The 25,838-nt window shown below is 37.8% G+C and overlaps 2 protein-coding genes across 3 annotated transcripts; one reads left to right on the forward strand and one right to left on the reverse strand.

The window, feature by feature from the left end:
- The first annotated feature begins 11,311 nt into the window (after window positions 1-11,311).
- Window positions 11,312-15,019, forward strand: LOC109215029 (dnaJ protein homolog). Its single transcript, XM_019379033.1, has 6 exons — window positions 11,312-11,646; window positions 12,731-12,896; window positions 13,021-13,162; window positions 13,763-14,039; window positions 14,131-14,329; window positions 14,496-15,019. Exons 1-6 carry the CDS (start codon window positions 11,497-11,499, stop codon window positions 14,816-14,818), a joined length of 1,257 nt encoding a protein of 418 aa, XP_019234578.1. The 5' UTR covers window positions 11,312-11,496; the 3' UTR covers window positions 14,819-15,019.
- A 172-nt stretch (window positions 15,020-15,191) lies between these two features.
- Window positions 15,192-25,493, reverse strand: LOC109215030 (probable receptor-like protein kinase At1g49730). 2 transcript variants are annotated; one of them, XM_019379035.1, is made up of 7 exons: window positions 25,311-25,493; window positions 24,140-24,327; window positions 22,807-22,876; window positions 22,633-22,700; window positions 16,064-16,153; window positions 15,852-15,921; window positions 15,192-15,774 (listed from the first exon to the last, which is right to left on the reverse strand). In XM_019379035.1, exons 1-7 carry the CDS (start codon window positions 25,375-25,377, stop codon window positions 15,449-15,451), a joined length of 879 nt encoding a protein of 292 aa, XP_019234580.1. In that variant the 5' UTR covers window positions 25,378-25,493; the 3' UTR covers window positions 15,192-15,448. The 2 variants fall into 2 exon arrangements, with proteins under 2 accessions (XP_019234580.1, XP_019234579.1); XM_019379034.1 differs by having other exon boundaries at window positions 22,807-22,859; window positions 24,069-24,327; window positions 25,311-25,492.
- Between the last annotated feature and the right edge of the window lie 345 nt (window positions 25,494-25,838).

A 25,838-nucleotide genomic window follows, 5' to 3' on the forward strand; every position in this document is an offset into this window, starting at 1 on the left:
TTCATTACCCTTTTTTTTAAACTATGTTCAACAATTTAGAGTAATGAGTGATTAAACAGCGGAATAAATTAAATAACCAAAAATGCGAAAGACGAAAACTTAATAGTTTAACCAAACATTGCTACATAATCTGAAGTACTATACTACCCAGAATTTGGTGTCACAATTTCACAGACTGCCTAAGAGTACTACAAATAAAGGGTCCGAAGAATAAATACAAGCTGTCTCAGAAATACATAGAAGAAACAGTAGAGAAAGATAGAAGGAGACGCCAAGGCCTACGGACGCCTGTAGGACTACCTCAGGTCGCCTGAATGGACTGAAGACAGCACCCTCACTGCGGTCCAAACACTCCGGTACCAGTATCTGCACACAGTGCAAAGTGTAGTATCAACACAACCGACCCCATGTGCTGGTAAGTGCCTAGCCTAACCTCGGCGAGGTAGTGATGAGGCTAGGACCAGACTACCAAATAAACCTCTGCAGTTAAATCATATACAGCGAAAAATAAAAGCAGATATTCACAATTAAAGATGGGGAGGGGAAGGCATGCTATGGGGAGTATCAGATAACAACAAAATACTAAAGAGGAATGTAAAGAAACCATAATTTAGTTGCCAACAATAATAAGGAAAACAAACACAGTATTCACTTTCATTTCTTTCTCGTTGCAGGCGTGCAACCCGCTCCCATTTCATATATCTCGTTGCAGGCGTGCAACCCGCTCCCATTTCATATATTACCGTTGCAGGCGTGCAACCAGCTCCCAATTCATATATTACCGTTGCAGGCGTGCAACCCGCTCCCATTTCATATATTACTGTTGCAGGTGTGCAACCCGCTCCCATTTCATATATTACCGTTGCAGGCTTGCAACCCGCTCCCATTTCATATATTACCGTTGCAGGCGTGCAACCCGCTCCCATTTCATATATTATCGTTACAGGCGTGCAACCTGCTCCCATTTCATATATCAACACCAATCATAGAAGAATCCCGGCAAGGGAACAATAATACAATAACAACATCCGGCAAGGGAATAATAATATAACAACAACATCCCGACAAGGGAACAATAATATAACAACAACATCCCGGCAAGGGAACAATAATATAATAACAACATCCCGGCAAGGGAACAAGAGTATAACAACAACATCCCGGCAAGGGAGACAATATCATAAACAATAACATCCCGTCAAGGGAACCAACAATGATAATCATCATATTAGACATGGATAAATCACAACGGAGTCACAACAATTACAATACTAGACTCACGGGCATGGTTGACACCGACGAATAGATACTCGTTACCATGCCTATACGTCGTACTCCACAATTAACACATAGCAAATACGACACAACTCCTAATCCCTCAAGCTAAGGTTAGACCAAACACTTACCTCGATGCCACGAACACAATTCAAGCCTCAACTATCGCTTTACCTCTTGATTCCACCACCAATTCGCTCGTATCTAGCCACAAGTTACTTAACTATATCAATAAATGCTAAATGAATCAATTCTAATGCATGAAAATAGATTTTCTAGAGTTTTTCCCAAAAAGTCAAAAATCGACCCCGGGCCCACGTAGTAAAAACCCGAGGTTCGAACCAAAACCCGATTACCCATTCATCCACGAACTCGAATATATAATTTGTTTTGAAATCGGACCTCAAATCGAGGTCCAAATCCCCACAATTTGAAAAATCTAAGTTCTACCCAAAATACCCAATTTCCCCCATGAAAACCTTTGATTTTGAGTTGAAATCATGAGAAAAGATGTTAAAGATTAATAAAAACGAGTTAGAAATGACTTACAATTGATTTGGAAGAGTACTTGTCTTTGAAAAATCACCCAAGAGTGTTTAGGTTTTGAAAGGGTTTGAAAAATGGTTGAAAATGCGTCTAAGTTATGATTTTGCAGGTTGTAGATGTCGCAATTGCGACCAGGGTTCGCAATTGCGAACCCTTCAGAAGACAGCAATCTTCGCATTTGCAAAGATAATTATCGCATTTGCGACCACCCCATATTTCTGAGGGGTTCGCATTTGCGAGGCATACGTCGCATTTGCAACTGGGCCCCCCAGCATTTGCGACCCAAATGATCGCATTTGCGATCAGCCCTGCCCAGGCCTTCTTTCGCATTTGCGATGCTTTATTCACATTTGCGATCTCACATTTGCGAGCCAGGCTTCACAAATGCGAAGCCTGCAGACCTGCAACATACCAGCAATTTCCTAAGTGCAAATTTTACTCCGTGGCCTATCCAAAACTCACCCGAGCCCTCGGGGCTCCAAACCAAACATGCCTACCAACCTAAAAACATCATACGGATTTGCTCGTGCTATCAAATCATCAAAATAACATCAATAACTATGAATTGAACCCCAAATTCATGAAATCATCCAAGAACACCCAAAATTCCAATTTCTCAACTTTAAGTCCGTTTTATACCAAACCAATCCCGATCTTTACCAAATTTTACAGATTCAACCAAATTATTATTTCAAACTTGTACCGGGCTCTGGAACCAAAATACGGGCCCGATACCATCAAATCCAAACATATTTCATTTCCAAAAACTCATATATATTCCAGAAAATAATTTTCTTTAAAAATTCATTTCTCGGGCTTGGGACCTCGGAATTCTATTCCGGGCATACGCCCAAGTCCCATATTTTCCTACGGACCCTCCGGGACCGTCAAATCACGGGTCCGGATCCGTTTACCCAAAATGTTGACCAAAGTCAACTTAAATTCATTTTACTAGCAAATTTTATCATTTTTCACAGATTTTTACATAATGGCTTTCCGGATACATGCTCGAACTGTGCACGCAAATCGAGGTGAGATAAAAAGGAGGTTTTAAGGCCTCAGAACATAGAATTTATTTCTAAAACAAGTGATAACCTTTTGGGTCATCACAATTGCATTATTATAAACAAATCTTGGTAGGGACTGAAAGAATTGAGATTGCATGTATGATCAAACAGCAAATTCTAGAGAATTCATAGAAGTGAAGAACGGAGAAGAAGAGGAGAGAAGATTTTATTTCTGTTTTCTTAGCTCAACTCGAATACAATCAAATAGTATTTAACAAAATTAACTGCTATACATGTGCCTCTCACGTGTGTGCATGTGTAATGACTTATATACCCCCATTAACTATTTTAACTCTCAATACTCCCCCTCAAGCTGGAGGGTGGAAGATGTCTAACACACCAAGCTTGGAGACTAAGGAAGAATGCTGTGCTGCAGTTAGTCCTTTTGTTAGAACATCAGCTAGCTGTAAGGAAGAGGGAATATGACATGGGGTAATGAGTTCTGCCTTGATTTTCTCTCTAACAAAATGGTAATCAATTTCAATGTGCTTTGTCCGCTCATGAAATATTGGATTTCCAGCTATTTGTATTGCAGCTTTATTGTCACAAAACAATGTAATAGGTCTACACACTTTAACCCCTAAATCTTCCAACAATCCTGTTAACCATGTAATCTCAGCAGTTGCAGCACCCATACTTCTGTACTCAGCTTCTGCTGAACTCCTGCTTATTGTAGGTTGTTTCTTTGATTTCCAGGATATCAAGGAATTTCCCAATTTAACAATATATCCTGTCACAGATTTTCTGGTATTAAGGCATGATGCCCAGTCTGAATCACAATAAGCCACTAGCTGATCAATAGGTCCTGCTTCCATCAGTAATCCCATGCCTGGTCCCCCTTTGATATATCTAACTATTCTCAATGCTGCCTCCATATGTGACTCTATGGGCCTTTGCATGAACTGGCTCAAAGTTTGCACTGCAAAACTTATATCAGGTCTGGTAATTATTAAGTACATCAGCCTTCCTATTAATCTTTGATAAGCTAAATTATATTTCAGCTCTAAATCTCCTGTTTTCCCAACACATGTATCATACTCCACTGTTGTCAATTTTTGATTCAACTCTATAGGAGTTGCAGCTGGTTTTGCACCACTCAAACCAACCTCTGAAATTAATTCTAAGGCATACTTTATTTGATTGAGCAAGATTCCTTTCTTTGATCTTGACACCTCAATACCAAGGAAGTACCTCAGTTTGCCTAAGTCTTTAACCTTGAATTTGCTGTGTAGGACCTTCTTGGCATCATTGACTAAGTTAGAACAGCTTCCAGTGATCATCAAATCATCTACATATACTAATATAATGACTATTTCTCCTTCTTGTTGCTTTATGAAGAGAGAGTGATCAAAAGGATTTTGTTTGTAACCATTCTCAATAAGTGCATCAATGAGCTTTATGTTCCATTGCCTAGATGCTTGTTTAAGACCATAGAGGGATTTCATAAGCCTGCATACCTTCAACTCCCCCTGTTTATGAAATCCTTGAGGCAGGTGCATATAAACCTCTTCATAGAGATCTCCCTGTAAGAAGGCATTGTTGACATCCATTTGAAATAGAGACCAACCTTTGGCAGCAGCTATGCTGATAATGGTCCTGACTGTGACCATTTTTGCTACAGGTGAAAATGTGTCATGATAATCCAACCCTTCCTTTTGATTATAACCTTTAGCAACTAGCCTGGCCTTATATCTTTCTACCTCCCCATTAGCCTTGTATTTGATCTTGTATACCCACTTGGAGCCAATAACTTGCTTTCCTACTGGTAAGTCCACTATCTCCCAAGTTTGATTATCTTCAAGAGCCTGAATCTCCTGTTTCATAGCTGCAATCCATTTGTTGTCAGTGGAAGCCTGCTGAAAACTAGTAGGCTCAACTTCAGCTGAAAAGGCATGCAGATATGCTTGATAATCTGCTGTGAGATTAGCATAAGTGAGGGTGTTAGTCAATGGATACAAGCATTGCCCAGAGAATTTTTGAGTAGTTTGGTAGTCTTTCAACCAAACTGGGGGTTTGGATGTCCTGGTAGTCTTTCTAGGCTCTTGATCATTTCTAACCACAGGTATACTATGGTCAGGAGTAGCAGCTACCTCTGACTCAGAGTTTGGAACTAAGTCAGTACAGGTATCCTGCTCACTATGCTCACCATGGTCTAATTCTGCTGCTTCTGTGTTTTGAGCTGTGTGGTCAAGGTGTGGGATTTCTGTATCAGTGGTTGGTGTAGTGGATGTAGGTGGAATGTGAGGGTCTGAGGATATAGGCAATGAGGGATCAGTGGTTGGTGTATTGTATATAGGTGGAATGTGAGAGTCTAGGGATATAGGCAATGTGGGATCAGGACATGGTGGTGTAGAAGCTGGTGTAGGAAATGGATCTTGTGGAGTGGTAGTACTTTCTTTAAAAAGGAAAACATGTTCTCTAAAGCCAACATCCCTGCTTACAAAAATAGCTTTAGTTTCTAAGTCAAATAATCTATATCCCTTTTGGACTTCTGAATAACCTACTAGAGCTGACCTTCTTGCTCTCCTTGCAAATTTATCACCTTTTGGCAAGTTGCTAGCAAAACATAAACATCCAAACACTCTTAAGTGTTCAATAGCAGGTGATTTGTGATATAAGATTTCATAAGGGGATTTTCCTTGTAATATGGAGGTAGGCCATCTGTTGATCAGGTAAACAGCTGTCTTTATGCTATCTCCCCAAAATCTACTAGGAACAGAACTCTGAAACTGCAGTGCCCTAGCCACTTCAAGTATGTGTCTATGCTTTCTTTCCACCACCCCATTTTGTTGGGGTGTGTATGGACAACTACTTTGATGCACAATCCCTAAGGATGCCAACAACTCATTACAACTGGTATTGAAAAACTCTCTCCCATTATCAGATCTTAGCATTTTCACATTCATGCCAAACTGAGTCTTTACCATTATGAGAAAATCTTTCAACACTGTTACAACTTCACATTTAGACTGTAGTAAGCATACCCAAGTGTATCTACTAAAATCATCCACTATTGTAAGAAAATAGTGTTTTCTATCATATGTAGGCAACTTGTGAGGACCCCACACATCAAGATGAATAAGCTGAAAAATACACTTAGTTTTACTGCTACTGAGGGGAAACTTCAATCTACTTTGTTTAGCTAAAGGGCATACTTCACAATCATGCTGGAAACTATCTACTATTTTATTCTTCAAGGCAGGAATATGCTTCATTGCCATTATTGATGGATGTCCCAATCTCATATGCCAAAGACTGCATTCAATAGTGTCTTTTGTCACTAATGCTGCTACTGGCTTGTCTCTCCACTTTAGAATATAAAGCCCACTGTTCTCTCTACCAATCCCCATCACCTTCCTATTGTAAAGCCCCTACAATACACAGAAGTCAGGGAAGAATAGAGCACAGCATGGCAGCTCCTTGGTCAGTTCTGAAACTGATAGTAAATTGAACTTAAAATTCGGAACATATAACACATCTTTTAATTCATATCCCTGTAAGATTGAAGTTTTTCCTTTATGTGTTATTGAACATTTGCTACCTGTTGGAACCTGTACTTTATGATTCCTGTGTTGCTCAATGTTCTCTATGTTAGATAGAATTTCCTTATCACATGTGATATGGTGAGATGCTCCTGTGTCTACTACCCATTCACATAGAGATACATCAGATAACAAGGTAGTTATACCTGCCATTAATGTATGACAATCACCTGCAGGTGTTTTGTTTAGAAGCTCCAATATCTGCTTGTATTGATCTTTGGTGAATAGTTGTCCCATCTGTTGGCCTTGAGATGAGCTTGTAGTTTCTTCCACCACCATACTAGCATAATTTCCTTGTCCCTGTTGTTTCTTCTTGCTTTTGAAATCAGGAGGATATCCTATAATCTTGTAACAGTTTTCCTTGAGGTGTCCCTTATATCCACAGTGTTCACAAACAATCCCACTCTTCTTGCCCTTATATCCTTGATTCTGTCCTGCCATCATAGTTAGAGGTTCCCTGTTTATCTCAAGCACACTCAATTCACGCTGACTTTCTTCTTGAATAACCAAAGCATAGGCTTGATTTACAGTCAAAACTGGTGTCCTAAGCAATATTTGACTTCTCACCTGACTATAGCTTTCATTAAGCCCAACTAGGAACTGTAATAAACGCAGGTTCTTAAATTGGTCAATGAAAGGTCTAGTTTCTTCACAATCACAACCAGATCCTGGAATTAATAAATCAACTTCATCCCATAGATCCTTTATTTTCGTATAATATGTTGTCACATAGTCAGTACCTTGTTTTACTGATCCAATTTGTGTCCACAGAAGATAAAGGCGAGTGAGATTAGATTTATCAAACCTCTCCTTAAATTCCTTCCACACTGTTTTTGCATTTGAAGCATAAATGATGCTCGACTGCAATTCTGCTGATACTGTACGTCCTATCCATGAGAGAACAACGGCATTACACCTCTCTCATTGATTCGTCAATTCTCCTTTGTAAGAGCTTTTCAAGCAAGTTCCCTCTATGAAACCTAGCTTGTTCTTCACCAAAAGTGCCATCCGCGTCGTTCTACTCCACAAACCATAGTTTTCCGGTCCGGTGAGCTTGATATCGTGCAAAGCTACTCCAGGTGTGTCTGTGGCTGCTTAAAACAGAGGATGATTGTGATCGATTGGAAGAGATTCTGTTTCCCCCATGGCTGATGAAATCGAAGCTTTCAAACGGTGCTCGATGTTCAGATTCCACAGAATTTCAACTTGATCTCAATGACCCGCTCTGATACCATGAAAGAATTGAGATTGCATGTATGATCAAACAACAAATTCTAGAGAATTCATAGAAGTGAAGAACAGAGAAGAAGAGGAGAGAAAAATTTTATTTCTGTTTTCTTAGCTCAACTCAAATACAATCAAACAGTATTTAACAAAATTAACTGCTATACATGTGCCTCTCACGTGTGTGCATGTGTAATGACTTATATACCCCCATTAACTATTTTAACTCTCAATAGGGAAAAATAAGACATATAACATCTTACCTATCTTAAAGTGAATAAGACAGATACACAAGGTATTGGAGCTTTTAAGAGCCATAAACACATACAAGTGAGATGCATCCCATCTAATATCCAAAATGCAGAAATAACATTGCGAAAAACAGTAGCTTTATCATATTTAATTTAGCTTTGAAAATCGATACTATCCTTTATATACTAAGGGGTCTTGCGATCACATATATTTTATCACTATCACAAAACTATGTGCGTTAGGCCTCCCATGCCACTATGGTAACCTCTCGCGATCGCGAGACTAGTTGGGTCACACATGTGTGCGATCGGGGACTTCCTCTGCGTGATTTCATAAGTCAACAAAGTTGACTCTTTGTGAATGCGACTTGGCATTCGTAAAGTAAAGTTCAGTGGGTCTTCTTTTTTCTGCGAATGCAATTCACGTTTTGAGATTATTATTGCATCAATAAAATAGCTAGAATAGTTTTATCGGCCCAAACTTATTCCTATGTGTCAAAACCCGTTATGTCTCACCTCAAACCATTCAAACAAGTCGTAAACAGTAAATCAATAGAATTTTTACCTCCTATAGCAAATGTTAACACCTTATTTATTTTAAATAAATACCATTTAAAAAAATTATATTCTATAGATACCTTTTAAGGTTTATAGCAAAATATTTAATTTTGGTTTCCTCCTAGCCCTAAGCCACTAAATACGCTAATCAGTTACACTTTTTTCTTTCTCTCTCTACTTTGATACATCCCATTCTCCCAAAGTTTTGTAGACCTCTTCCTCTAATATCAGCTCTCTCTTCTCCCAAAGTTTCGTGGACCTCTTCCTCTAATTACTCTTTCTTTTTTCCAAAATTCTCATCTTTGATCAAAGAAAGAAGATATGAAGAAGAACAGTGCATACGAGAATTCATGGGCTGATCAGTGGGACTACAATAATACATAACCATATTCCAAAGACACCAAAAAAAGTAATTCTGGTGGCGGCGGAGTGGCAAAGAAGGTGGGAGATTGTGCAATTAAATATAGCAGCAGTTCGTTAAGCATGATCTCACCAGAATTGGAAGAAGTCATCTTGCCAAACAACTCAGAGTGAAATTTCCACGAAGGCGGCGCGTTTTCACTACCGGCTTCCGGTGAACGGCGGATTCGCCGGAAATTAGGGTTTGTTCTTGAACAAAGACGATGGAGTTTGGGGCTGAGCAACTTGATTTTCTGTTAATATATTTCAATGTATTTTCATGTATTTCATTGTATTCATTGTCTTTTTTTCATTGTAATTCAATGTATCTCGTTGTATTCCATGTATTTTATTTTATTCACTGTCTTTTTTTCTCATTGTATTTCAATGTATCCCGCTGTATTCTATGTATTTCATTATATTCACTGTCTCGCTATATGCCATGAATGTATTCGTAAGTTTTTTTTTAATTAATATAATTTATGTATTCAGATGTATTATATAATTTCTCTGAAAATTGCTATGTTTTTGGGGTATTTTTCGGTTGAGAATCTTTTTTATAACTGAAAATACAAAATTTGTGTGTTATAATTGAGTTTGTTGAGTTATATTAGGAGTCTATTATGTTAATTGATTTACTTTCCGTTTTAAAAATAGTGTAATCCCCTATTTCACGCCGTGAATACAGTCGAATACAATAATCTGTCCAGCTATAATCTCATGTTTCACTCCATGAATACAGTCGAATACACTCGAATACAAAAACTGATTAGCTGGATTTCCCTGATTCACGCCTATTTTTGCTACTGTATTCATGAATACAATAGCTTAAATACATCAAATACATCTTATAACCACATAAAAGGTATCTATAATCCGTAATATAGCAAATGGTATCTATAGATGGCTAATTACTACTAAAAGACAGTGCTTTATGAAAATTTCTCTAAATCAATCAACACGCATTCTCAAAACACAATTTGGATCACAACTACTCAAATGAGGGTCGAATTATTGTTACAACATCTTTAAGATGAAAACCATTTTCAAATTCAAAAAAGAAAGCAAGAAAAGAAACATAGGACCAGGGGCGCCCCAACGAGTCTTGTGGCCTAAAGCCAAAGTTTATGAGGGGGCGTATCCTAACTCAGGGCAAACTATCTCTAGATGGCAAAGTGAAAAGTAGAATTGATCTGCACATCCCTCTATTCCAATAGAAAACGTTAGACTTCATCCATGAGATCGGGGTATTACTAACTTTTTTTAAATTTTATTTATTTATTTATTTGAAGTCTATTTTTCTAGCATTTCTTAGATACAAAGTGATTAATGATTTTCTTATAATCAATAACTCCTAATAAGTCTTTCACTGGGTTGTTGTTGTTGTTAATTGACAATATAGGTAACCCATTTAACCTTTATTGAGACATTATTGATCTTAGGTTAAGATTTACCAATTTTAATTTTGAAAATTTCTTTTCCTGAAACGATGGAAATAAGAGTTATTAACATTATTCCATAAGTAATATAGGCATCGGAAAAAGAATCAATTTTTTTTATTTGACCGAGTGTATTAATGAAACTGTTATCTTCTAATTGTACTATTTTTCTTAATATTTTTAATTCCGAAAATAAATCTAAACTATCAAAATCGAATTGATTATTATGATTTAATGAACATTCAACATTAAGGCAATATTTTTTCAAATTTTCATCATCTAGTGATCTTAATTTTTACCGCTAAATAGAAAACCAAAAATATTTACATATGCTTCAAATTGTTCAAATTTATTTTGAAGTGAAAAAAAAGCCTTGTCTACTATGTATAAAGTAATCAACTTCAAAAGACCCTTCGAAAGATTTTGAGTTTTTATTATCAACATTCTCATCAAATTGTTACTTCCTATATATCATACGTTTCTTACGAAATTTTGGGTTGGATATTCATTTCAAGTGCAATTTTCTTGGCAGAAATCATATCAGTTGCAAATCATTCTTCTCTATATTTGTTAAAGAAAAAAATCAAACTTTTTAACTTCATAGAACATTTTCTTTAAACTTATACATAGCATATTAGGTATAATAAAAAATGGGCTCCCCATTTCATATTAGGTATAATGAAAAATGGGCACCTAAAACAGTTGTTTTATGGAAGGGCGCCGCATAGGTGATAGGACTGCCAATTTGCGAGAGAGTCAAAATATAGTGGGCTTCAGTGTAATTTCTTAACTGTACAGGCGCGTTCTTACAATAATTAATAATTACGTACAATTTGTTTCCCGTCCTCTAATTTTTTTCAAGAATGCACTAGGAAGCTGGTCTCCCAATACGGAACAATCTAGAACCCTAATCTCCACCGGTCAATTCTCAAATCCAACGATTCAAGTTCCACCCCACGCACACGCAAATACCCTCTCACTGCCAAAAACGAAAATCATCATTGGAAATTAATAGGGAAGTAGCGACTAGAGAATTCTAGAGGCTTCTCCATATTCACAACATCCTACGGCTAGTTTCCCATTCCGACCATTATTAAGGTTTAATCTGAACCGTGCAAAAATTCTATATATACCCCTTTTGAAATATTCTTGGAGTAACTAATTGGTTTTTTTTGCTACAAAGAAGTAAAGGAAGATGTTTGGGAGAGGACCAAAGAAGAGCGATAATACGAGGTACTATGAAATATTGGGTGTGTCAAAGAATGCATCAGATGATGAAATCAAGAAAGCTTATAGAAAAGCTGCTATGAAGAATCACCCTGATAAGGGTGGTGACCCTGAAAAGGTATCCCTTTTTGTGAACCATCTTCATCTGTTATATTGTTGTTTCATCCATATTTTTGTGTTGATGGAGCTTTTTGTTGTTGTTATGCTGTTATGTTTGTGTAAAGCTAGGAATTAGGATGGGTAGAGTTGGAATTTTTGGTTGTGTGAGTGTTGTGAGCTGAGAGTCATTCTTAGAGTCGATGCATTCTTGATGGTGTAGAGAATTTCTTTTCGTTTTTCTGTGATATGGTTTCTGGGTTAGGTTGCACCTTCGCTGGTTCACTACCTTTACCTCCCACCATGGGTAACACTGTCGGTCAAGGCTATGGGAAGAAATTGAAATTTATTCTGGCATAAGTTGGAAGGATCATAATGGTTCTATACTTCTATTAATCAAAACAAGAACAAAGTTTAATGTCTTCGTTATTTTTGTTTGGGGGGTAGAATTGGTATGGGGTTGGCCTGGCTTAGTTGAAGCTCAAAAGGTGGGTTCTTGCTTGGTGGTATTTGTAGGGGTATCTCTGAAGCTCTTAAAAATCATTTTTAAGAACAAAATGATTTGCAAAACGTGAATTCATTCGACTGGGCACGTAGTTTAAGAAAAATAGAAACTTTTGAACTTGTGGCATAGAACAAGACATATATATTTGTGTGGTTATAAATTATGGTATAAAGGTAAATGTTTTCAAAGATGGTAAAGGGTTATTGTTTTTGGCACGGACTATAAAAAAAATAGGTTCACATAATTGAAATGGAGTGAGTATTTAATTGTGTGTTCATGTTGTCTATGTACAAGTTTACCTCGAGATTCTGATCTAGAATTATGAACCTCTTAAGTCAAAAGGGTTTGGGAGGAAAATCAAGTCAAAAGGGTTTAGGATGGTAATTTAGCCTTGCCTTTTCCCATGTTGTTGGTTTTCTATGCTGATAGGCTACTAAGAAGCTGAAGATTTTTGACTCTTTTTTTTTTTTTTCCGTTGCCTATAAAGCTAGTGTTTCCATCTGATTCTTGATGTAAGTCTTCCTTTGCTAGTGTCACTATGGCTGTTGATGGCATGTGACAGTGTGAGTACGATCTAATTGAAAGTTGTTCTTTCCTGCAGTTTAAGGAGCTTGCTCAAGCTTATGAGGTGTTGAGTGACTCACAGAAGCGTGAGATATATGATCAGTATGGAGAAGATGCACTGAAAGAAGGAATGGGTGGCGGCGGTGGAACGCATGATCCATTTGACATCTTTGAATCCTTCTTTGGTGGAAATCCTTTTGGAGGTTAGATCTCATGAAACCTATTTGATGCTTGTTAGTTATGTTAATCAAATTTTCTTGCTGAATTTAGTTTCTGCATCTTTCGTGTCTTGGAAACTTGAATAATACAAGTGTTATTGTTGAGCAGGTGGTGGTAGCAGCAGAGGAAGAAGACAGAGAAGGGGTGAGGATGTAGTGCATCCATTGAAGGTCTCTCTCGAGGACCTTTACAGTGGGATAACCAAGAAACTCTCCCTTTCGCGCAATGTAATTTGCTCCAAGTGCAGTGGGTGAGTATTTGTTGTTTGTTACTCTCACTTTTATTTTATATGGCAAGTGTTTGGTGCGCATTGTCTTTACAACAAAAGAAAGTTTTTTGGTATGTATCACGCGTCAAAACATTTCATAACTATAATAGCATGCCATTAAGGGTAAAATGTACTATTGGAATTTATAGTTGTAAACATTTTGTGGCACTCATGACTATAAAAGGATGTTGTTAAGGGTTAAATATGAAGTTTAAGGGTAAAGAGTCCTCACATATCCAAAAGTATCGTTTGTTTTGGAATAGAAGAAAGTTTTTTGGTATGTATCACGCGTCATAACATTTCATAACTATAATAGCATGCCATTAAGGGTAAAATGTACTATTGGAATTTATAGTTGTAAATATGTTGTGGCACTCGTGACTATAAAAGGATGTTGTTAAGGGTTAAATATGATGTTTAAGGGTAAAGAGTCCTCAAATATCCAAAGTATCGTTTGTTTTGGAATAGACTAAAAAAAGATAGAAAGAAGTGTCATGAGAAATGAGGGGGGGTAAATCTTATAACAAATTTGAGTATACAAACTATTACTTAGATTACATTGGTTTGCTTCTGTGACTGCAGGAAAGGATCCAAGTCTGGTGCTTCAACAAAGTGTTCTGGTTGTAAAGGTAGCGGTATGAAAGTTTCAATTAGACAACTTGGTCCCTCAATGATCCAGCAAATGCAGCACCCTTGTAATGAATGCAAGGGTACTGGAGAAACTATTGACGATAAGGATCGGTGCCCTCAATGCAAAGGTGAAAAAGTGGTTCAGGAGAAGAAAGTCCTTGAAGTTCATGTTGAAAAAGGCATGCAAAATGGACAGAAAATTACATTCCCTGGAGAGGCTGATGAAGCGGTAAGATGATCGATTTTCTCTCTCGTATTTGTGTATGTCAATCTTAACTGAAGCCTAAGGTAGTTGCTGACTTGGTTATATGTTGTTGCAGCCTGATACTGTTACTGGAGATATAGTTTTTGTGCTCCAACAGAAAGACCACCCGAGGTTCAAGAGAAAGGGTGATGATCTGTTTGTAGATCACACATTGAGTCTAACTGAGGCTTTGTGTGGCTTTCAGTTCATATTAACACACTTGGATGGAAGACAACTCCTGATAAAATCAAATCCTGGAGAAGTTGTTAAACCTGGTTAGTATCACCTTGACTTTTACCTAGTATTTTCGACATGGAACATGGATATACATGTGAAAAACTAGTAATGAAGCCATTAAGTTAAAATCTTGAATCTGCCTTTTGCTTGTTTGAAATATTCTTATTAACTTTGTTTTTTCCTTCCTGGTTCCAATTACTTCAGATCAATTCAAGGCAATCAATGATGAGGGAATGCCAATGTACCAGAGGCCATTTATGAGGGGCAAATTGTACATTCATTTCGTTGTTGAATTTCCAGATTCATTGAACCCCGAGCAGGTGAAGGCTTTAGAGGCAATCTTACCACCAAGACCTCAATCACAGTACACAGACATGGAATTGGACGAGTGTGAGGAGACTTCATTACATGATGTGAATATTGAGGAGGAAATGAGAAGGAAACAAGCAGCTCAACAAGAGGCATATGATGAGGATGATGAGATACATGGTGGTGGAGGACAGAGAGTACAATGTGCACAGCAGTAACATATTTCTATAAAGAGTTTTTTGTGAAATAGCCAGATAAGATAACCAGCTTGAACTTTGGGGCTTGCTTGGTTTATTTTTTTTGTTTTTTTTGGGTTTTGGAAAAGCAATGTATTCTGCTAGTCGCTTTATTGAAATAGAAATGTATTATATTTTCTTCTTCCTATTGGACGTTTTCTAATCTATTGTGTTGTTCTCATTTGCATAGTGTCTTAACTTCAATTAGAAATCTTAACTTGTTTTGCCAGAGGGTCGTTGAATGCCTTGAGAAACATTAATTTATTCATGGATAATATTTAACTTTGAATCTTGGACAGTTTAGCTAGTTATTCAGTTAGATGGAATTCAATCTATACTTTGCAGGCAAAAGAAAAGGGAAAAAGAAATAAACTCACATCTGATTTTGCACAAGGTGTGCACAATGTGTCTTGTTTCTGCTTCTACAAACTGAAAATATAGGCTTACATGCAACTGAAGGTGCTAAAGAGTGCTTACGGGACTAATGAATTCTAGATAATCCCCAAGACTAATTACAGAAAAATCTTTTGTGTGTACTTACAGAAGCAATGATGTATAATGCTAATTTTAACAAATTGCTCAAATAAAAATGAGGGAATTCGTCCAGGTTTTTCAGCTACTGGAGGCAGGAACTCCTTGGCTAATGCCCAGTTTCTTTTGTAGAAACCACAAAATTTGAGGGGTCTTTATTGTTGGCTTGTGAATGGATTGGACACACATCTTTGCAACTGCCAAAAGACCTTTGAGCTCTCTAAAATCATAGCTGTCCCCTAGATCTGGATCTATCATCTGGTGAATGGACCTTCTCCGGAGACGAGAATCTTGGACCCACTGAACTAAGTCAACACCTCCGTCCTCCGAGGATTGACCCGTGACTAACTCAAGAATCAACAAACCAAGCTGGTAGATTGTATGTTTGCAAATCTCATCTCTACATTCTGCAAGATAAGCAATGCAAGAACTGAAGAGAGGCTACAGCTTGTATGCTCTGAGGTGATACCAGAAGACATCATACCTTTGGAGCATTTAGATTTTGGCGGTTGAATGTTGTTCTCAATTGAACAAAGAAGGCTAACATCACAGAGCTGTAACAAGGAATCATACATACTGTCATTGATTTGACGACTGTTGACTAGTTTAACAAAAGATGATGCAGGTCTGAAGTGGACATCAAATATGACGATGAAGCAATTCTACTATATATAGGCTTAAGTTTGCAACTCTTACTTTAGCTGTAAAGTTCTCGTCCAGCATGATGGTACTTGAACTGATTGAAACGTGGTACATAGGTGGATCACAAAAGAAATGGAGATATTCCTACATCAGGATGGAACCAACCATCAGCGATTTTAACACTTTGGCAGATGAAGCAGTATAATAATCATATCTCACAAGAGAAACATAAATAGATTTATGTCCAATCTATGGCATATATTACGTTGTATTACTCTGAGCTAGGATATGATCACAAGTTTGACTCCTGCCATCTCTTCTAGGTTGTAACAGAAACATGCAGTTCTTGCACGATCATTATATAATATACGGTACACTCTATATTGGTGTATGCTCCACACCTCCTGAATGGAGCTGAATGACTACACTCATTTTAGATCTACAATGTATCCTGGAATGTAAACTAAACAATCTTGTCAACTGCAAGGACATATGAGTGTTAGGTTCAAGATTCTCTTCTTTTATAACTGAGAAATCCCTAAGGGTTAGCTGGCGCACAGTTTGCTACTCGGGGGATAACGAAGTGGCCATCTACCTTTCTATATTTAAATATTAGGCTTTTGTCCGCAATAGGATATGAACTCGTGACGTGCGCCTGACCACGTATACTACAAGACTACAGAAAATTTTATTTTTTATGACTGAATAACTGGGAAGTTTTTCTCCCCATCAGTGCAAGACTAAACGACTACAGGAACTTATGTCTTCTATAACTAATTAATATGTCTGTACTGCAAATTGTTCTCCAAAGATCAATTTTTTTAGAAGAGGTACCATCTTATGCATATTTTTAATATATATATTCAGCTTACTTGAAAGTTCAATTTTCCAGGAAACAACTTTGGAACACAGAAGTTCAGTTTATTGGAAGCATGGAAAATTAGCTTTCCCGTCCCCCCCGTTCCAAAATCCATAAGAGGTTAGGTCACAACCTGGAAAATCTTGAGCATGCTAATTTCAAATGTCATGAATAGTATTTTGTGTCAAAAGACTACTCGGAATTTAATGCCGCTGGCATCACATACTAGGAGGCACAAAATTTGCAGCCTACGTACGTCATGACTCGCAGCTTAGGCCTCCTGGCCTCCTCTGCTCCGTATTCACTTTCTCCTACCACCCGCACCACGAGAAAAGCTTTTTAAATGACAGAATATTTCTAGTGGTAACAGAAGGGAGGACTGTTTGTCACTACTTCAACAAAAGGTGAATCTGAAACCAAATAGGCCAGGAAATATATATAATGCTAGCATCGTTCTCCATACTGGTTGCTCAGAATGAGTTTAGTGCTCTATCAAAAGAACCGTCTACCATCACGAATATCAGTTCTGGTCAGATTGCTAGGTTTAACAAGAGAATAATTACCTGACTAAATGGAATGATGCTAGCAGAGGGCTCAGAGTCTATATTTAATACTTTTGGGGGCAGTGTCAAAGTGTTTGGCTGTTCGAGTTAGCCTAGCAATAATCTTGTGAACTCTAGTTAGTTATAGTTAGTTAGAGCAGTTAGTGGTTAATGCCAGCTCATATCCAACTCATAAGTTAATGGTTAGTGTAGTTAGGCTCGTATAAATACTCCCCTGTATCCTCAGAGAAGAGATAGAGAATCATTTTGCAATGCTTGCTTCTTCTTCATTTCTGTGCTCTAAAAGCTTCTGCCATTAGAGCAGTGCAGAGCTTTTTGAATCTGCTCCTCGTGAGAGCAGATTTTAGCATGGTATCAGAGCAGGTGCAAGCTAATTAGATTCTCAGTCATTGATCGATCCTTCGACATCAATTTCAATTCCTCTGGAGATTGCTAAAGTGTGAGAATCAGTTATGGCAGAACCAGCAATTCCATACACACATCCATTGTATCTAGGTCCAACAGATACTCCAGGCGTAGTTCTAATTACTGTGAAGCTTACAGGATCTGAAAATTACGGGTTATGGAGTAGGACGATTAAGATCGCACTACTTGGGAAGAGAAAGCTAGGGTTCGTGAATGGAACTTGTACCAAGGAATCATGTACTACTGAGCTACAAGAGCAATGGGAGGCCTGTAACGCCATTGTACTCTCAGGCCCATGAACAAAGTATCCACAGAGCTCTTATGTGGAATCGCATATGCTTCAAATGCTCATCTCGTGTGGGAAGACTTGAGGGAGAGATTCGATAAGGTGAATCGCATGAGAATTTTTCAGCTGCATCGAGCCATTGCCACTCTCTCACAAGCTACAGATTCTGTTTCATGTTACTTCACAAAATTGAAGGATTTATGGATTGAGTATGATGCTATGGTACCTAAGGCCAATTCAAGGGATTATGTTGATCATTTAGAGCAGCAGAGATTGCTGCAATTCCTTAGTGGATTAAACGGTTCTTATGATCAAGCTAGAAGACAGATCCTTATGAAGTCGAATGTGCCTTCCATCAATCAAGCTTATGCAATGGTGATTGAGGATGAATCTAGATAGTGTCCTGGTATGGGTGCAGTAATTGATAAGAATGAGCTAGTAGCTATGCAGGTAGGTCGTAATCAAAGCTATAAGGGACAGAAAACCTTTGTGCAATGTGAACACTGTGGTTACAAAGGTCATAGCAAGGAAAACTGCTATAAGCTCATTGGATATCCTGAAGACTTTAAAGGGAAAAAGAGGTTCAATCAGCCCAATACTAGACAGAGTCAGCTCAATGTTGGACAGTTTGGTTGTGGAAATAGTGGTGCAAATGGACAATTTGGTCGAGGAACTCCACAATTTAATGTTGTTAACAATGTTTCCAGCAATGTAGGTGCTCAATGCTGTTCTAGCTGTGACTTGCTGGATGTTTTTGCTGGAAAAGGACCATTCTTCACTGAGGAACAGTACAAGCAGATTCTAGCATTGCTGAACAAGGAACCAGCTGAAACTCAAAACAACATGGAAAGTCAAAGCAATATGGCAGGTATTACAGCTTGTTTCATGACCAAAGACATTAATAATGAATGGATTGTGGACTCAGGTGCCACACATCATATAGCTGCATCTATGGATTTATTAACAAATGATAATACTAAGAAAGAATCTAAGGACACAGTACACTTACCTACTGATAAGATCCCTATTTCTCATACAGACCATGCATCTCTGTTTGGTATTGAGGTTATAAAAGGTGTTTTATACGTACCAGACTTCAAGTTTAATCTCTTATTAGTCTCCAAACTCACAAGAGAACTGAGGTGTTCAGTGAATTTTTTCCTTGACTTTGTCCTCTTCCAGGATCTTTACCGTGGCAGAGTGAAGGGGATTGGTAAGGAGACAGGTGGTCTATACATTGTCAAAGGTAGCATTAATAATAACAGTAGAAGCTGTAATGTAGCAACATCAGTTGCAGCAAGTGAGGACTGCAAGTTGTGGCATCAAAGGCTTGGCCATCCTTCAGCTTCTGCTATGAAGAGTATGAACTGGTTAGGAAGCATTGTAAATAATGATCTTCTGAATAATTGTCCGATATGTCCCTTAGCTAAACAAACTAGATTATTGTTTCCTACTAGTACTTCTAGGGCACTATCCCCTTTTGATCTTGTTCACATGGATTTATGGGGTCCTTATAAAACACCTACCTATGACAAGAAGTATTATTTCCTTATTGTTGTGGATGACTTTAGTAGGTTCACTTGGATTCATTTACTACAACTCAAATCTGAAACAATTGTTGCAATCAAAAACTTCTTGCTAATGATAAAAAACCAGTTTGGAGTGATGGTGAAAGTCTTAAGATCAGACAACGGCACAAAGTTCTTTAACTCACACTGCAATGATCTGTTACAAGATTTTGGAATTTTGCATCAAAGCAGCTGTGTTCACACTCCACAACAAAATGGAGTTGTGGAGAGAAAACACACGCACATCTTAGATGTAGCAAGGGCACTGAGATTTCAATCAAAAATGCCAATTAGATATTGGGGACTCTGTGTAACTACTGCAGTATACAACATGTTACCCTCATCAGCTATTAGAGGAAAGAGTCCTTATGAGATGCTATACACAAGGCCTCTATCCTTAACTCATCTGAGAGTGACAGGGTGCTTGTGTTTCGCTTCAGCTGTTCCCAAAGAAGATAAATTTGCTGCAAGAGCTAAGGCATCAGTCTTGATGGGATATTCAGAAAGACAGAAAGACAGAAAGGTTACATTTTGTTAGAACTTGCTACCAATCGAATATTTGTAAGTAGAGATGTGGTATTCAAGGAATCTGTGTTTCCTTTTGCAAAAAAAAAACAGGAGTCTCCTATCAGTCACAGTCCTCGTGTTGATCATCTAGATTCTGGCATACTTGATGCTGGAATGCCATCTGCAGAAGTTACAAACAATTCTCAAAGTTTAGGCCAAGATCCAGATGTGGATCAAGGCTCAGTTGAACACACAACTGACAATGCAGAGGAAGACAATGAGTTGCAAGATAACTCATCATCTGAAGGCATCACTCCAGTCATACAGGAAGATGAACATCATGCACCTAATCAAAGCATGGCATCTTATACTGCACTTAGGAAATCTTCCAGGACCTCTATACAACCTATTTGGTTGAGAGATTATGTCACAACACAAAAGGGAACCAGTAAATATCCCATCACTAACTACATATCCTATGACAAAGTCACACCAAAGTACCAAAGCTATTTGACAAAGTTTTCTACATTAGTTGAGCCCAAATCCTTCAAGCAGGCTACAAAAGATGCTAGGTGGATTGAAGCAATGAAGCAAGAAATCAAGGCTTTAGAGGATAACAAAACTTGAGAAGTTGTAGATTTGCCATCAGGAAAACATACTGTGGGATCCAAATGGGGTATACAAGATCAAATACCAAGCAAATGGAGACATTGAAAGATTCAAGGCTAGACTAGTTGCAAAAGGATATAGCCAACAAGAGGGTCTGGATTACCATGAAACTTTCTCTCCTGTAGTGAAGATGGTACAGTGAGGTTAGTCATAGCCTTGGCTGTTTCAAAAGGATGGAATTTATACCAGATGGATGTCTACAAAGCCTTTTTACAAGGTGATCTTTATGAAGAAGTTTACATGGATATGCCTGAAGGCTTTAGGAGGCAGGGGAGCAGAAGGTCCGCAAATTACTTAAGTCCTTGTAGGCATCAAGACAGTGGAACATCAAGTTGTCTGATGCACTGGCAGTAGCAGGCTCCATACAAAGCAACCATAATTATTCCTTATTCACATTGAGGAAACCAGAAGGCATGGTGATCATCTTAGTGTACGTGGATGATTTTACTCATCACAGGCAGCAATGATCAACTAATTACTGAGGCAAAGGAGATACTTCACCAACAGTTCAAGCTAAAGGACTTAGGTGAGCTTAAGTATTTTTTGAGTATTGAGATTTTAAGGTCAGCATCTGGGGTAGTTTTGAATCAAAGGAAATATGTTTTAGAACTCATTTCTGAGATGGGACTCAGTGGTGCTAAACCAGCAATCACACCTTTAGAAACCAGTGTCAAGTTAACCACAATTGCCTATGATCAGGCAACAAGTTCTACAGGTGACTCACTTTTAGATGATGCCAGTGCTTATTAAAGATTGATAGGTCGTTTGATGTATGTGACCACAACAAGACCTGATATTAGCTATGCTATTCACACATTGAGCCAGTTCATGCAACACCCCAAGAAGTCTCATTGGGGGGCTGCTCTTAGAGTGGTTAGGTATTTGAAGAATGCTCCAGGCCAAGGTATTTGGTTGAGATCTAATCCTACATCAGAGTTGCAATGTTGGTGTGATTCTGATTGGGCTTCTTGCCCCAATACTAGGAGATCAGTAACAGGTTACGTGATAAAATTTGGTGAATCCCTTATTTTATGGAAGTCAAAGAAGCAGCAAACAGTGTCTAGAAGTTCAGCTGAAGCTGAATATCGAAGCATGGCTTCTGCTGTAGCTGAAGTCACATGGTTGTTAGGCCTCTTCCAAGAGTTGGGAGTTCCTATTAAGCTTCCTGTTCCAGCGCAATGTGACAGCAAATCTGCTATACAATTGGCTGCTAATCCTATTTTTCATGAAAGAACAAAACACATTGAGATCGATTGCCATTTCATTCGTGATAAGATCAAGACAGGGGTGGTCAAGTCTGTCTATGTCCATTCCAAGGATCAACCAGCTTATTACTCACCAAAAGCGTCTCTCAAGCCTCACATGTTCATCTTCTTAGCAAGCTTGGTGTGCTGAATATATTGCACCCTCCAGCTTGAGTGGGAGTCTTGTGAACTCTAGTTAGTTATAGTTAGTTAGAGCACTTAGTGGTTAATGCCAGCTCATATCCAGCTCATAAGTTAATGGTTAGTGTAGTTAGGCTTGTATAAATACTCCCCTGTATCCTCAGAAGAGATAGAGAATCATTTTGCAATGCTTGCTTCTTCTTCATCTCTGTGCTCTAGAAGCTTCTGCCATTAGAGCAGTGCAAAGCTTTGTGAATCTGCTCATCGTGTGAGCAGATTTTAGCAAATAACTACATCTTCAATATGGTAATTCAAAATCGTAAAAAGCATAATATGGAAATATTCAGCATAAGTACAAGATATGCAGCTTCAGGAACATACCACAGCAGCAGCAATGCCAACGGCGATCTGCAACCGTATTCTCCAGTTCAATGGAGTCTTCAGAGGATCTGCAAGGACCACATTTAGTCAGAGGCGCATCCATGAAACTCAACACGAAATGGCAGAAGAAAAAAGAAAAGAAAAAAAAAATTGAAGACTTCCTTAAAAACTTACCAGAGAGGTGTTCCTTCAGACTTCCTTTTTCCATATCTTCAAAGACTAGAAACCTGAAAGTAGACAAGACCTGCTATCAAAGAGTGGGTAAAAAGCCAAAAGAATAAAAGAAAAGAAAACCGAAAAAGGCAACAAATGAAAAGAAAGAAAAAAGGAAACTCTGCACTCAGAAACTGTAGGAAGTAAAGAAAATCCACTGCAATTCAGCAATAAAGCTCTCTGATGATATTTATTTTAGTTGTATTATGTGAAAGGATGTGGCTAAATTATATGCAATATCTGTATTATACGATCGCATGATATTATCAGATCAGGCAGAAAGGCAGAAATCCTAGGTCAGACTCCCATAAGAACCATCAACGAGATACTTTCATTTACTTTGGAAATAGCACTGTACTTTCTCTAACAAGACGGTCTACACAAACAATTCAGCATGATATTGTCAGATCAGGCAGAGAGGCAGAAATCCTAGATCAGACTCTCATCAGAACCATCAACGAATACTTTCATGTTCTTGGAGTAATAAAGAAAAGCAGGTTTGCACGTGAGGAGCATGTTGCAGATGTATAAGAAAATATTAAAGTTTCTCGTCTCTAACTGTATGGTGGTTAGTACAATTCAACAAACTAGAAAAGTAAATATGGGAACGTGTTCCATTTGGAACATTACAATGCAAAGCATTGAAAAGTTCTATCTGGGGGTTACTTATAAAAAACATTCATACAGGTTAGTAAAAAAACTGTTTAAAATGAAGCACTATCACAGCAAATAAAGGCTTCAGGCTTAAATATTTCAACTTATTGGAGACCAGGGAAAACAGAACTTAGCAGAAACTACAAAGAGCTTCAGAAAAAAATTGAGATGCCGTGCATATCAAGGGGCAGAATGTCATGCAATTCAGGAATAAACACAGTAATAAAGAACAAATTTTTCCAAATATGGGTGCTCCCAAATTACAGCTAAGTCTTTGAAAGTAATAAGGCATTTCTTGAGAGAAATACGATGGCTACCATCCAGCAGTAGACCTAGATGTTCAGAAAATATGATGGATATCTTTTACTTTTTGCCAGATAGGAAAAAGAACTAATAATATGGTTTAGAATGTGCAATAGCACAGTATTATATTCTAATAGGTAATATGATCAAGAAACAATCAACTAGTCCCTTCACCCACTCTATCTCATAGTTAGCTTAATAATCAACAAGACATAGGACCCTTCCACAATTAAAAATCTCCGTCAAGCCAAAGCTTAGGAATTAACCTCTTAGGGCCACTAGAGAACCCACTAAGTGCAGCAATATGCCGATGATGTAAACGACCGAGTAACTGTACCTCCCTATAGAAGGCAGTATCATCCTGATCTTCAGCAGCTCGGACTTCTTTTACTATCGCAGCATGGCCATTTCGAAATTTGGCTCTGTAAGCAACTCTTTTGGAAGAGATATAAACAACTCTCCTAAAACCATCAGTTGCTTTCTTTATATCTTTATAAGAAAAATGTTTCACCAAGGATATTGGACCTGAAAATTGATAAAATTTTATAAACAAAAAATCCCATGATTTTCAAGGCTAACTTTATGTCTAGCAGTAGATACCATCAGATCTGTTTTAGTTCAAAGTTCAGACGGTCAAGTAAAATTTGTTCTAAAGTGAAGCTACTTGCTAGATTAGTTGAAGTGTTTGTATAACAATGTAGCGTCAAACAAATAGTTTAGGAGACAGGACAGAATTCCATCAACGAGCCACAGCTTATAACGAAGTTGCCTGTCAGCGACAACCCCGCTTTACAAATTTTATTTTCAGTCACTAGAGCACAACGTCTGCTATTGTCGTAGTTTCCATCTCAATGCTTCCATATATTGAATACAAGGAACAACAAGAGAACAAGGTAAATCACAGGTAAGCATATAATTGGACAAAATTTTATAGTCGTACTTTCGGTCATGTAATATAGGGAATTATATTCAAGCACAAATTACTAGATGACAGCCAAGCCTTACACTATCATATTTTGGGTCTCTCCTAGTTTTTTTTCTTTTTGTTCTTGTTTCTCCTTCCTTTTAGCTTCTTTCTATCACCAATTGCCAATGCCAGAATAAGAGAAAAAGTAAAAATAAAAACCACTAACAATGCCACTATCCACACTTCTCCAGTCAGCATAAAAAGACAAGTCAAAATCTTTTGTAATTCACAAAGTTACAATTTTCTTTAATTCACATCAATTTCAAATTCAAGTTCATAACAAAACTGCAGCTGAAACACCTCTACTCAGCAGAAAATGACAAGTCAAGATCACTCACTATGAATTCATAAAATTACAACTTTACTGAAAACCCACTTCAAAATTTAACATCAGGGTAATTATAAATCAAATTTTCAAGAAACTACCACACAATTACACACAATCTTATACTCAAGACCTGTCACAACATGATTGACTAAACCAACCAAAGTTAAAATTGAAGAAATGCAATTTTACATAATTTGGGCCAGCTGGGCTTACCTGAATGAGATCTGAAATGGAACCAAGCAAGAAGAAGAAGCCTGATCTTGAAGATCAAAGCTTCCATTGACAGATAATGCAGAAGAAGGAGAAAAAGGAGGAGCTGTTAATAAGAGTGGAAAGTGGGTCAGTTAACTCATTATGACCCATTGTTGCTTCTGACTTTAAAAATGGAATATATTCCCCCCCTTTGCTTTAATAATTTGGGAAATTTTACTGTCCTTTTCATTTTACTTTTGCTCTGTTAGGTATAAATTGCTATTATTGTTAACAGTTGGAGAATAGAATAAGATTATATATATGATTTTGAAGGAGTGAAAGAGAGGATGCTAACGGGTAAAAATAAAAAAAGAACGGGTAAAAATTAACGGCAGTGGTTAGGTCGTTAAGGTGGTGGGGCCCACGGGGTGAAGGGTAATATAGTAAATTGGAAATTGTGTTTGAAACCCCTAGCATGTGATTAAAATGTAAGTTAGATACGTATTTATTAATAGACTAGTTTTAGGATACGCGCTTTGCGCGTGTGTC

The sequence above is a fragment of the Nicotiana attenuata genome, unplaced genomic scaffold (genome assembly GCF_001879085.1).
Source record: "Nicotiana attenuata strain UT unplaced genomic scaffold, NIATTr2, whole genome shotgun sequence".
NCBI classification, from domain to species: domain Eukaryota; kingdom Viridiplantae; phylum Streptophyta; class Magnoliopsida; order Solanales; family Solanaceae; genus Nicotiana; species Nicotiana attenuata.

Excerpts from the sequence above, each read along its gene's own strand:
- LOC109215030 (XM_019379034.1), bottom strand. The coding sequence starts at position 25,377 with ATGGAAGCTTTGATCTTCAAGATCAGGCTTCTTCTTCTTGCTTGGTTC. Across the intron at positions 22,701-22,806 it reads TCTGAAGGAACACCTCTCTG|ATCCTCTGAAGACTCCATTG; the intron begins GTAAGTTTTTAA and ends TGGTCCTTGCAG. Across the intron at positions 15,922-16,063 it reads ACGAGAACTTTACAGCTAAA|CTCTGTGATGTTAGCCTTCT; the intron begins GTAAGAGTTGCA and ends TCCTTGTTACAG.
- LOC109215029 (XM_019379033.1), top strand. The coding sequence starts at position 11,497 with ATGTTTGGGAGAGGACCAAAGAAGAGCGATAATACGAGGTACTATGAA. Across the intron at positions 11,647-12,730 it reads AGGGTGGTGACCCTGAAAAG|TTTAAGGAGCTTGCTCAAGC; the intron begins GTATCCCTTTTT and ends TCTTTCCTGCAG. Across the intron at positions 14,330-14,495 it reads TGGAGAAGTTGTTAAACCTG|ATCAATTCAAGGCAATCAAT; the intron begins GTTAGTATCACC and ends CAATTACTTCAG.